The sequence below is a fragment of the Podarcis tiliguerta genome (genome assembly GCF_965153285.1).
Source record: "Podarcis tiliguerta genome assembly, chromosome: 4".
Lineage (NCBI taxonomy): Eukaryota > Metazoa > Chordata > Lepidosauria > Squamata > Lacertidae > Podarcis > Podarcis tiliguerta.
Window position 1 is genome coordinate 66,814,437 of NC_139537.1, and position 13,845 is coordinate 66,828,281.

General features: G+C 38.4%; 1 protein-coding gene across 1 annotated transcript in view; it reads left to right on the forward strand.

Annotated features, from left to right (window-relative positions):
- The window catches only part of PUDP (pseudouridine 5'-phosphatase), a 68,203-nt gene that overhangs the window by 17,976 nt on the left and 36,382 nt on the right, over positions 1–13,845 (forward strand). Inside the window, exons 2-3 of the mRNA XM_083438143.1 lie at positions 4,504–4,722; positions 12,416–12,645. Coding sequence (XP_083294269.1) covers positions 4,504–4,722; positions 12,416–12,645 — 449 coding nt within the window. The remainder of the gene's footprint in view (positions 1–4,503; positions 4,723–12,415; positions 12,646–13,845) is intronic.

A 13,845-nucleotide genomic window follows, 5' to 3' on the forward strand; every position in this document is an offset into this window, starting at 1 on the left:
GAACAAATGTCATATGGGTCTGGAAATTTATTGATATGGTTTTTTCACAAGTTCTTTTTCATCTTAGCTTGATATAATCCCCCCATTGCCTTCCCCAACAACAGTTATAATATGGGTTTTTCTCCAACCTCTGTCAAGATGAAGATAAACATTGAGTTTTTGTCCATTCACTCTATCCTCCTTTGTGCATTGTTATCCAGTGGTTCAAGTGGCTATTTGGTTGGTTTCTGGCTTTTGGTATAGAGTAGGCCTGCAATCTGTGCACATTTAACTTGTGCACATTCAGCTTACAATAGCTCCCCAGTGTGCTTTGGGCTAGGGCAAATCAGCGCTGTAAACCTAGCTTTTGAGACTTCTCGCAGTTCTTCTCCTTGTCTTACAGCACCACCGTCTGAATCTAAGTGTTAATATATATCTGTAAAAACTGTGGTCTTGCTTTCCTTTTTCTCACTTGGCTCTTTTTACTTCTGCGTGAAGGTGGATGAATCATTGGTTCCCATTAATCTGAAACTGGTTGTTTTGGCTTGCAGTGTGTGGGAATTGGGTAAGATGATTTTGCAGCAGCCCGTTATACATGGGTAGAATGTGCTTCACATTTTATTATTTAAAACACTGTTACACTGTCCTTCATTAAAAGGATTTGAGGGTGGCAATCATTGTACAATTAAACTATATCCTTAAAGTGATAACTAAATCAAAAGCACCACTGAGGCATTATAGATCTTTTAAAATGACTAATAATCACAGCTTAATATTGGAATCATAGAATTATAGAGTGGGAAAAGGACCACAAGGCTGATCTAGTTCACCTCCCTGCAGTGCTAAAGAATCCATGATGATTCATCCCCAAAAACCTGAGCTGCAGATCTCATAGCAGAACTTGAAATCAGAGGCAGCTAGTAACAGAAAAGGTCTGCAGTGATGAACAAGCTTAGGCTCTCTCTCTGGGACCAGAGAGAGGGAAGTTCACCAAACTGCATAAAGGATATAAGGGACTGAAACACATGGCTTGTTTGCAATGTGTTATTTTGTTCTTTGGTTACTTTGTAACCAGTATTGTCATTGTTGGGGGTGTGGTGGGAATTTTTTTATCCTACTGAAAATATTTTATTTTTTTTATTTTGTCCCAACCCTCAGATATAAGCTCATCAGTTGATAACTGTGGTGCAGATAGGCTTAAGGGTTTAAGTCAAAAGTTGAACCTTCATGATACCAGAATCATGACTATCCTTTACCAATACTCCCTTCCGGAGATGCAAGTAGGAAAAAGTATGAATAGTCCCCATTCTGCCTTTTAAGAGACCTGACTATTCAAAAAGCTGCCTGGTTGAAAAATTCTTAAATTTACAAACTTCCTTAGCCAAACACCATTGTATACAGTAAAAATTGTTAAATGAATTAGTGTGAGTACGCTTTAAATTTGTGTGATTATGCTTCATATTTTAAGGATTAACTATATAAGAATAATAATTCTCTGCTTGAGCCTTCTTGGGACAACAGTTGGTGACAATACAACACTATTTGAACAACCGAACTCTTGCACTAGTGAATTACATTTTTAATAAATCAAGAAGCAAACTACAACTATTTTTTTTTACACCCAACCAACAGTAAACATAATGTGCATACAGTAGCATCCATTTATAGCAAGTACTTTTGCTGTCTTGAGTAATATGGCAAAAAACTTGTTTGCAGCAGCTAAAGCCTAAAAGAATAGAATACCTGCTCCCCATTAGGATGAGTTATAGATACTTTCATTGAATTATGTTAAGTGGTAATCAAAAAACTTAATTTGAAATCATTGCTTGATTAAATTAGTTGCAATCCTTAGTTGTTGGCAATCACATTATTATTTTTATTTCAGAAGAGATTTATATATATATAAAAGTGCTGCAATATGTGTAGCTTGCACCTGTCTTTTAATATATTGTTGGAGAATTTTGACTCATCATTCAAAGGTTGCTAATTGTTTTGAGGTTCCATCCAGTTTAATGGTTTTAAACTACACTCCCAATATATGTGTAGCATGTGCTATAGGAACTTTGAAACAATATTCAGAATTCAGATATGCTTGTTACACTGGAGACAGTTTATCACACAACCCAACTGAGGAAATTAGTTTTAATCATTGTGCCTATTGGGTCTCTCTGGTGTAATTGTTCTAATCTAGCAGAAGATGCTTCTGAACAAATTTCCAAAATTATAGCCCATCTATTTTCAAGCCCAGATTCAGGAGATTTTTTTCTCTCTTTTCATTATGGGAATTTTGTTTCTATGAATAGGCCTGCATCTAGACTTAATATGAAATCTAGGTTTTATTGTCATTTCTGTGTGGTCATTTTTTCTACTATATTTTGGTATATTATTGAAGGGTATAAGAATAGAAAGGAGTCATCCTCAATCTCTTGGTAGATCAGTGATTCCCTGCAACCAATATAGAAGCAGACCTTTTTCAGCACTAAAATAAGGATATATATCTTAATTATGTTGCCAGTTCCTTTCCACATAAGCTTGCTGAGAGCATCATGCAGTGCCAAATGAACAGGGTATGAGTTTGTTTGTTTGTTTGTGTATTGCATGCATCATCAGGCTATCAGTCATGGCATCTTTTCCAGCCTAGTCACTAGAATAGTGCTGACTGAGACTTTGTGAGCTTTTGAGGAATCCATGATTCTGATCCCAAAAGTTGGAAAAGTTCAGGGAGAGGATTCAAGAATTGCTGGTTTTTCAGCTGTGATGATAGAGTGAGGCTGCATCCCTTCTCTTCCTCCCTCTGCTGCAGCCTGATGTAATGTCTGCTGCCAGATGACAGCTTCTCAGCAGAGCTGATGGTAGCCCTGCACTTCTGTCTTTTCACTCCTCTATCACAGTCTGATGTAATGGCTTCTGTGAGGTATATGGATCACCCTTCCATTGGGCACTAGCAAAATGACCTGCTGAAACGACCTCAAATGCTTACTGCATGAAATTACTGCAGCTAAAGTCAGGTTCATGATAAGAATGCAGAATCTAGAAATGTTGAGTTGTGAGCCACTTGGGAGTTGGAAACTCGCATGAAGTAAACAGGTGGTGCTCATCCACTGTTTGTTGTTGTTGCTTATTGTAGATTTTCGATAAATGGATTATAATACAGCAGAGGTGAGGGGAAGATGGGAAGGAAACAAGAAGACAAGCAAATTCAGGAACTAATACTTGTTAAAGTTATATGGCCATTGAAGGAGACAGTTTGAGAAGGGGAAGAGCCAAATGAGACTTCATCTAAGCAGGTCTTCAGCTCTACTGCAGCCAAATGGAATGACTGTTAATGGATTAGTTGGACATGCTTTTTGGGGAAACTATCTTTTTTTCTCCAAGGAAGTATAAGAAATGGTCTACATTGTCAGCATTCAAGGTGATGCTGAAGGTAATGAGATCCTTTGGCATCCAGTGATGTCATTTCATATTTCAAGAACTGGAAACTGGCCACTGCCAGCTGCAGTGGTATAATTGAACCCTTACTGGTACATTAAGGCAATGTTAAAAAGAAGTCAAGAATGCTATGGCCAAATGTGCCATGATGATTGACTAATGGATAGCAATGAATCTTCATCACGTGAACCAGCGGTGTCAACCTACCTTTGTATTTTTGTGTAGTAGGCCTCAAATTAAAAAAAATTAGACCCCTTAACCTTACTGGGGGACAAGTGCTCAACAACTTTGCTTTTAAGAGCCGTAATAAAACTGTACCATAATGGCTATGTTTGCTTATCTTTTTCAAAACTAATGAATTCAGGAGAAGGTTGGTTCCTTGGGCTGAAACTTTATATGCATGAGTGTGGCCTGAAGAGAACTTACTTGCTCTTAAACCCCCTTGATTATAGGTTATAGGGTTGTAATTGAAATCTAGTCAGATGTAAATGTAACAGTGCCACTGGCAATATAATGCAGACTGTGGCATCTTTTGAAGAACTTTTAAAGTCCTGTTCAAAGGCTTGCAAAATAAATTACTTTATAGTTTAAATAGAATATGTAATGACATCCCTTGAGTACCAGATTTCCTTCTTCATTTGTTATCTTCAGTTCCAAGATAAAGATTACCTCCCAATTAAGGCATTCCTTTTCTTCCACAAATATGTTCCAAACACGTAATTGTGCATTGCAGCCCGCAATAGTGTGTTTTGAAAATATGAGGGTTTGCCTTCTATAGCAGTGTGAATGTGAATTTATAATCTTGTTGCCATGTATTTAAGGTTAGAGGTTATGTGGCACCCTGATTTGGGTGGCCTGGCTGTGACCTTAAGTCAGAAGTTATTAGTTTTGCCTGTCAGAAAAGGCTTACGTGATGTTCAAGATGAATTTCTTATGGCCAAGAGTTCAAGACTCTATTGTATTGTCTTTTATTCTTGCCAACGTGTTCACCAATAGGAGCGCTGTCTTTTCCCTCCAAGAATGCAACATAATTTGTAATTACGCCCCATTCTGACATCATGCCACTAATATTGTGGTTTTTTTTTCTTTCCTCAGATACTGAACGTCTTTATACTATTGTGTTCCAAGAAATCTGCAACCGCTTTGGAAAAACCTATACCTGGGATGTAAAATCCTTAGCAATGGGTAAAAAGACACTGGAGGGATTAACGATCATGCGAGATGCCCTGGACCTTCCGATAACCATAGAAGAACTACTGCATGAAAGTAAAACGAAGCAAGAAAAAGTGTTCCCCACAGCTGCATTGATGCCAGGTTGTATTTCCTCTAATCAAATGTGTGTATATCCAATTAAATCTTGCAGTTTGAATTTGAATAGTTACATTCACAAAATGCTTTTCTCTGGTGCCTGGTTGTTTCCTCATCACCTTGGAAGATTGAACGTTTTTTTTTTATTTCTCAAAAAACCCACTGAGGTGTCTTCTAAGAATAAATATGATGCACTTTTCAGCAATGCCATCTGTCTCTTGCATAGGGGAGGGAGAGAACATGTGATATTGTTCTACTTGACAGCTCTGAATGCGTGTATGGTTAGTTGCCGTGTGTTTTTAAGCTGTTGATAGCTGTTTTCACAGGCCTCTCCACACCTTCTGTAGTGTCCCATGGATGCCCAAAAACAAAGTTCCACTACCCTCTACCTATTAAAGGGAATACTGTCTTTAGGATGTGTGTCTGTGTTCATTTTCCACATTGTCAGGCATGATACCCCGTCAAGTGATTTGGCATGTGCATTGGGAGGGGTGACTATTGTTGTACTGCTGGATCACTCTTACTCACAAAGGAATCTGGGGTGGAGGGTGGGAGGGACCTGCAAAATAGGAAACAGCGCAATAAAAGCATTCTAAAAACTTTTAACAACATGTTTTACATTCTCACAATTTATAATCTCAAAGTTACCAGGAACGGTGTCTCTTTCAGCCACCAAATGCCTGGGTGAAAAATAATGTTTTTAAATTTGCCCTGAATGTTAACATTGAGGGGTGCAGCTCACCACAAATGGGAAACCACCAATGAGAAAGTCCTTTTAAGGGTCAGTGCCAACCGGGCAGAATACAGCGGTAACACAACAAATGTTGGCTGGGTTTTTCGGAAGCAACAAGAGTGTCATTCATGCTTTCTTAAAAACATAGCACAAACTTGGGGGGGAAAGAACTTCAGAGAAGGAGAGTGTCTATTCTCTCTCTTTGTGCTGGGCATTGGAGAAGACAAGTGGTGTAAGTCCTCTTGCCCCTGGCTTCTGTCTCCTGCCATAATATGAGAGACCTGAGCTTTCCTTGCACAAGCTCTCTGCTTATGCCAGAAGACTTGGAAGAAGGAAGGCATCAGTAGTGAGTAAAAAGAATGCCACAGCTAGTATGCGATACTCAAGTTTTTACACCTTTGAATCCACACTGTGCATTAATTAGGGGTTGAATAGCTATATTAAGCAAATAAACTACTGCTCTTTCATTAAAAAATCAATTTATATATAAAATGGATGCAGATATATTAAGTGTATGTTAAGAAAGTTGATGGAATGGGAGCTGCTTCTGTTCTCCCTTTCTGCATGTTTTCCAGTTCATGAAAATGTCTGCATTTGTTTCACTCAGATGTTTCCCCATTCAGCTATGCACTCACATGCATAATCACATGGACAAAAATAGGCCATATAGCCTGTTTGTGGATTGACCCCTACATACAAATAATTAACTCTTGTCATATCCAAGAGCCACTCTTCATTACAGAAGAATTGGGAAATCAACAGTATAGAGCATTTATTCATCTTAATTCCCCATTTATGCAAAGTTTCTACAAGCCAGTGCTATGGCCATTCCTTGCCTTCACTTAAAGAGTCATGCATAATAAAGTAATGCTTTTTGAAAGGTGCAAAAAAGACAATATGCAATAATATCCCTGTATTTGACTTTTTAATGGGAGTTTGTGATGACAATGACGATAATAATAGCAGAAAATACAGAATTTCTGGAATGGTTATTTAAGGCCATTGCACATTCCAAATAGTTTTAAGCTTATTTTACTTTGGTGATGGGAAACCAATATGTAACTCAGCACCTACTAGTCTGCCTCTCTCCAAAATGATGGAAACCTATGTCCCCCCCTCACAGCTTGAACCTATAATTGTTCTATAAAGTGGTGTTTGGCAAACTACGGGATATAGCAGAGAGCTATACCACAATACTGCCATCATTTCCATGTTTTCTGTTGCTGCTGTTTATTGTGTTCTTCTTCCTAAGCTAGTTAAAAAGACAATTGCTGCTTACTGGATTTTCCACTGGGAATAATGCTTTAATTTATATTGCTTGTTGAAATGTGAGTAACTTTCCAAATGGATGTGTTAATGATTTTCCAAGAACTGCTTTGTTCTACTTTGTCACACATTAAAAAAATGGTGGCTCTCTGCTTTGAGCCTGCAGTTCTAGGGATTTGCATAGAATTGTTGTAGATGAAGACTTTTATTTTTTATTTTTTACTTTAAAAGAAACAGAAGAAATAGATAATTGATTGCGTTCCTGTTGAGAATCCATCTCTGGTACATCTGTTTCTATTTAAGACCAAAACATAACAGATTCTACAGTTTTTACATTTTCTGTTATACTGATGTCTAAATCCCTGGGAGCTATTGCACCACCAAGACACAGTTTTTAATCATCTGTCTTAAGCAGCAGAAAATGACTAAGTGCCTCTTACACGATATTCTCTAGATTGCTAATTTTAGCCTAGCAGCCCTATCTGATAGGAAATGCAGAGAGACAGAGACAGACAGAGAAAGTAAGTCTGATTGGTCAACAAGTAAGAACATGATGGAAGTTCAATGTCCCCATATTTTGTATAAAAAGGTAAAGGGACCCCTGACCATTAGGTCCAGTCGTGACTGACTCTGGGGTTGCGGCACTCATCTCGCTTTATTGGCCGAGGGAGCCGGCATACAGCTTCCGGGTCCTGTGGCTAGCATGACTAAGCCGCTTCTGGCGAACCAGAGCAGCGCATGGAAACGCCGTTTACCTTCCCGCGGGAGCGGTACCTTTTTATCTACTTGCACTTTGACATGCTTTTGAACTGCTAGGTTGGCAGGAGCAGGGACAGAGCAATGGGAGCTCACCCAGTCGCGGGGATTCGAACCGCCAACCTGATCAGCAAGTCCTAGGCTCTGTGGTTTAACTCACAGCGCCACCCGCGTCCCCATATTTTGTATAGGCATTCCTATATAGATATTGTTATTGAACTTATATCCTTCCCTTCCAAAGGAGCCCAGGGCAGCAAACACATCCATGTTTTTGTTTTTTAAAAACTTAATAAAACAGTTAACAGTTTTAAAATCCTTTCATACAGTGTTGCCAGGAAGAGCATTATTCAGCCACCAAATGCCTGAGTATTTGTCCTGAAATTGATAATGTTGGAGACATATGCACATCACTAGGGAGTGCATGCAGCCCCCACCGAAAAGACCCTGTCATGGGTCAGCACCAACTGCACAGCGCCTGGTACCACATTATCTTAACTTAATGTCTGGTCAAAAATTGTGCTAGAGACTAGCTTTTAATATGTTAAAGGGTTTGAATACCCTTTAAAGACTGCTAGAGACTTGCTTTAAATATGTTAAAGGATTTGAATACCCTTTGAGGACTGCTTGCTCAGCCCAGTTGAATCATAAGTAAAGCTAGTAAATTGTGTGTTTTTAAGTGTTGGAAACAAATTACTCCTCTCAATATTATCTCCACTACTGTTTCTCTAGCTGAAAAAATAGACCCTTTACCAAAGTCAGTGCAATGCTGAATATGCCTGTAAGCAAAGTTTCATAGTGATGTTTGCTGTAGCTGGCAGAATCTGAACATTAGAAAAATTAAGCATCAAATGTTAATGCTATAGTGGCAGGATTTGGGGTCATCTGGTGGACTGAAAATACATGACTTGTACACATCTTATGCTCCATGCAATTCAAAGGTGTAAATGTGAGATATAATAAAGGGAAAATATGTGTAAACGAGTATTGTTAACATAACATCAGCTTGTAGAAATTGTTTTAGATCTTTCAGAATATGGACTTTAAAGGTGTGCCAAATCTACTTTGTTTTTCACTGAAACTTGGAGATCCCCCAACCAGACCCTTGTGCAAACAATATCCCTTTAAAGAAGAGGCATTATTGTAGCTCTAGTACTCTAAGGAGATGGGGTACGGTCTGGGAAGAGTCCAAAGGGCCAATAGCAGGAGTCTGGGGTATTGCATTTGTGATCCTAAAATCTGAGATACCCACCCCTTCTAGTTATAGTGTGGGATGTGATGCTAGTTTCATAGCCGCTTCCACTGATGCTCCAAACTGATAAAGTATAGAGCAAGCTATTCTCTTAGCTCATGTTAATCAGAAATCAGCAGGGCCAGATTTAGGTTTGATGAGGCCCTAAGCTACTAAAGGTAATAGGGCCCTTTATATGTCCAGCTGTCCTTTGTCAACAGAAAATTGTCGCTGTTTTTTTTTTGTGTTGAATATATGCTATATGGTAATTTATGGACCACCTTATAGGTATCTAAATGCCATTTGCACATAACAAAATATGTATGTTATCAAAGTAATTGCTGAACTGAAATGCAATTAAGAAGAAGTATATTAATATTAAATTTGGGGGGGGCACCCAAAAGAGTGGGGCACTAAGCTATAGCTTGTCCAGCTTATACATAAATCTGGCACTGGACATCAGAATTGCTTTTGTAAAAACAAAACAAAACCAGCTTTCCTTCTTTAAAAAACCGACTGTGTCCGTCCCCACCCCCCTGCAGTGAAATTTAAATTTAATGGAAACATGTTGAAGTCTATTTTGAATCATTGACACATTATAAACGAAAGTTGGTCAAAACCAGGTTTTTTAAGAAAATGAAAGAGAAACCTGGAAGATCCATGTAAATAGATGAGGTCTGCAATATAATCAGTTTTGATTATTTGTGACTGCTAAGCAAACAAGGCAGCTATTGATTGTTGATCTCATGTTATGCCCAATAACTACAAGCCCTTTCTAGAAATCTCTTGGCATTTCAGAATTCAGCTGACCCGATTACCCAAATAGTGCAAAAAGTACATGGGGCCATATGATTAACGTTCTGCATTATGTTCCTAGGTAGTATACAGGATATATTTAGTTGCATACCAATATTCTAAAATTGCTACAGGAGCTAATTAGTATCCATACTTGGTTGAAAAATAATATTGTGGGAAACTTGACTGGAATCATTTATTTAAAAGGGCATTATTTAAATCAACCCACCCTGGCATTAATCAGTTATGTTTTATCCCCAACAGCTTCACAGATACCACAGTATTTGAGAATACCTTAAATGTTTAACACAGACCCGCTTGACAAGAAAAAAGGTGGAAGGGTTTAAATAAATTCTAAGTGATGTGCAGACTGCATCATTTTTCATGTATGTATCCTGAGGCTTTATGTAGTAATTCTTTTATCCTTTCACCTGGGTTTGTGAAGTCCCAAGTGGAAAGACAGGTAAACATTTGCTAAACTATTGCTGTTTTGAATAAAAGTGATAGTTTTTCTTTCAAAATAACGGTTGGCAAGGAAGTTTAATGACCTCTGTAAAGTGTCACTGCATTAATTATAGTCTGCAGAGAGGGTGAAATGCCTCCTAAACATTCCCCTCCTCCTTTTTAAACAAAAGGGACCTGGATTTTCTACTGTCAAGACATGCAATTGGATTTAAACTTATCTTGCTGTTTTGGAGGGCCCCAGAAAGCATACTGATATGCATTGCAACATTAAAAACAAGGACAGACCAGTTGCTAGAAAAAAGCTTATAATACTAGCATTTCAATAAATTTATATGTCATATTGTTGAGTAGAAGTGGTATATGAATGTGCTGGCTGGTTGACAGACATAATGTATGAAGCAGTGAGTGATTGTGCTAAAGTAGTGGTGAATGAAATTGCGTGAGTGGTTTGGCGAAAAGTTGGTTTGTTGGAATTTTACATTTTGTTGCTGTGTAAAGCTCTTCGACCTTATAGTGAAGCTGTGTTTAAGTATACGGTTATATTTCAGTTTTTATGTGAATAATTTGACACGGTTTTTATTGTATGTACTGTGTTTATATATGTATTTTATCAATTGCGAACTGCTTCAAGATTTTCAGGTATCAAGCTGTCTGTATATGGAAATAATACATAAATGAATACACATTTTTTGTGCATGCTTTGCAGTGTAATGCTGTGCATTCCATATCAAAAGAAAGCCCCATTGAATTGAGGAGCCCCATATGTATCCTTAATATCAGAGGATAAATGCAAATACATTGTGGAAAGCAAAATATGTAAATAAGAGAATCATTCTCACCAAAATAATTGATGCTACTTGAGTTTCTAGGAGACTAGAAAGAGCAGAACACCAGGGGGAAAATAAAGCCACAAGAAAAAGTTTAATTTGAGTTATTTTATGTATTTTTCAGAGCTGTCAAATGGAAAATGCTGAATTATTCCTTTCTGAAAGCTTCTATTGTCCCATGAGAAATACTTCAATTCTGTCAGGATTTTTTAAAAAAATACATCTGTGTTCAGAGTTCTAAATTTGGCATGTGACTAATTATTGTTTAAAGTTCTTGAGGTTTATATATTTTGATCCTTTCAGCTTTATTAACTACATCAGACCTACTAAATATGCATTACATCCCTTCCTTTTATTTGTTTTTTTTTTTTTTGGCCAGAAGTTCATGTATTACAACACAGTTCCTCTTAGTCTACAGATGTCTTCTCTGCATACTATCTTGATTTTATGTAGTATGATGCACTTTGTGGTTTCTATACACCTGCAGGGATGTGCAGTAGAAAACTTTCCTTTTTTACTTTCCTCTTTCATATTCAAAATTGTTTTTGCTATTTCTTTTTTTTCATAAAAAAATCCATCACCTTTTTAAAAAAGTTCAGATTCATTTCATTTGTACTGTGTATTTCTACTTGCTAAACAGAAGCTTAAACAACTTGTAGGGATGAAGGTTTCTTGTAGGGATGAAGGTTTCTGTTGCTTTAAAGGTCCTTGGGGGCATTTGCTCCACCAATTTTTGGGCTACAAACTCCCTCCCCCTGTGCAAGTTTATTGAGACAGACTCTCCATTGACTTAGACAGGGATTAACAGATGTATGACAAATGCAGCTCACCACCAAGGATGTTTTAGGGCAACAGGATTCTTTCGAGGGGGCGCCTTTTTCCACCACTAGCAGCCCTGGGGACTACAGAATTTTTTTTTAAAGCCTATGCAAGACTAGAGAGATGGAACTTCTATGGACAAGGACTAAAATAGATGGGTGATGGGTGGTGCAGCCAGTGAGGATGTAACGTCAGTGGCAGAAGATGCAGCCACATGTTCCCCCTCACACAGTTAAAATCCACACAAGGTTGTTGTCGTTTAGTTGTGTCTGACTCTTTGTGACCCCATGGACCAGAGCACACCAGGCACTCCTGTCTTCCACTGCCTCCCGCAGTTTGGTCAAACTCATGTTAGTAGCTTCGAGAACACTGTCCAACCATCTCGTCCTCTGTCATCCCCTTCTCCTTGTCCTCTCAATCTTTCCCAATATCAGGGTCTTTTCCAGGGAGTCTTCTCTTATTATGAGGTGGCCAAAGTACTGGAGCCTCAGCTTCATGATCTGTTCTTCCAGTGAGCACTCAGGGCTGATTTCCTTCAGAATGGATAGGTTTGATCTTCTTGCAGTCTGTGGGACTCTCAAGAGTTATACAAAGTTATATAGGAGGCAGCAACGAAAATCATCCCACACAAGGTACAAACACCCAAATAGCTCTATTATCAACCATTAGTCTTTTGATGAAGCAGGAAAGGGAACTAACTAAATCAAGTTCAGAAGGTGGGATAAACAACTCCAGTAAATCTAGCTCCTCTGATTTTGCTCGAACAAGTGTATTTTAACACTTTCATATATATTTTTTTCTGTTTCACAGGTGTTGAAAAACTAATCCGCCATCTACATCAACACAACATACCCATAGCTGTTGCCACCAGCTCATCTCGGGTGACATTTGAAATGAAAACAAGTCGACACAAAGACTTCTTTAATTTATTTCATCATATTGTGTTGGGAGATGACCCTGAAGTGAAGGCTGGCAAGCCAGAGCCTGATGTGTTTTTAGTCTGTGCAAAGAGATTTAACCCTCCTCCGCCTCCAGAAAAGGTAGGAATAATCACAGTAATAAAAGTGGCAGTGTATTATCCCAGGTCATGCTTTGATTTTCATTCTTTATATAATATAGTAAGTTCTATGTGAGATTTGATAGCAACTATAAAAAAAACCAAGTGGGAAAGTATTGGCAAAGGTTCTATTTCTTCATTGTGTATAATGGTTTGCAATGCAAATGTGTATCGATTTGTTGCTGTGTGCTACAAATGAACAGGAGTGTTTTAAGTGTGTCCAATATATTTATAAATCTGGGTGCTAACTGTTTGGACACCGAGTTTTCCATCTGCAACATTTGAGCTCCTGTGTATGAGTGCAAGCAACCTCTTCTAAATGTTCAGAATAGGACATTTTGTAACACGTTTCATGATGTTTTTGTTTTGAGTGCTGAACGTGACATTATTTCTATATGTCCTGTATCTGAAACAGAGTAAAGACATTTGCCTCCTGAGCCCAGCAGTAAAGAAGCAAAATGCAAAATTGGGTTTTCAACTGGGCAACAACTTCATTAGCTGTAACTTTTTAAAGTATTTGTGATGGATTAAATGATAGATACTAAATTTCTGTTCTACAGTGTAGGTTTCAGTTGGCTGAAGGCAATATGGTGCTCTCAACATGGTGGACTCAAAAATCTAATCAGCCCCTTACCAGCAGGGCCAGTAGTCAGGGATTTTTTTTTGGGGGGGGGGGGGTTAATACAGCAGTATCTAGAGGGCCCCAGGCTGGCTATCACTAATTCAAGACGTTGAACCAAGTCTCCTCACCCCTTTCTAGGCAAGTGTTGTCCCTGGTTTGGGGCTTCTTACTTACAGTTGGAACAAGGGAGCCCTATGCATGTCTACCCTGCCCCACAGTGCTTGAAACAGTATGAAGCTTAAGTCTAAAACTCATTTTACTTATTTATATAATCCCTTGAATAGATTGCATTAGACTAGGGTTTCCCCAAACTTGGATCTCCATTTGTTTTTGGACCACAAGTCCCACCATCCCTAGCTAGCAGAACCAGTGGTTAGGGATGATGAGAACAGCTGGAGACCCAAGTTTAGGAAACTCTGCATTAGACCAGAGAGCTGAACTGAACTTTTGAGTGCAAGTTGGCACTAAATAAAGGCATGTTCTCCATTCCAAACCTTTTTATTTATATGCCCCTGGATGCATGGTTTGCAAGCTGTGTATAATGGGGTAACTTGTGCTGCC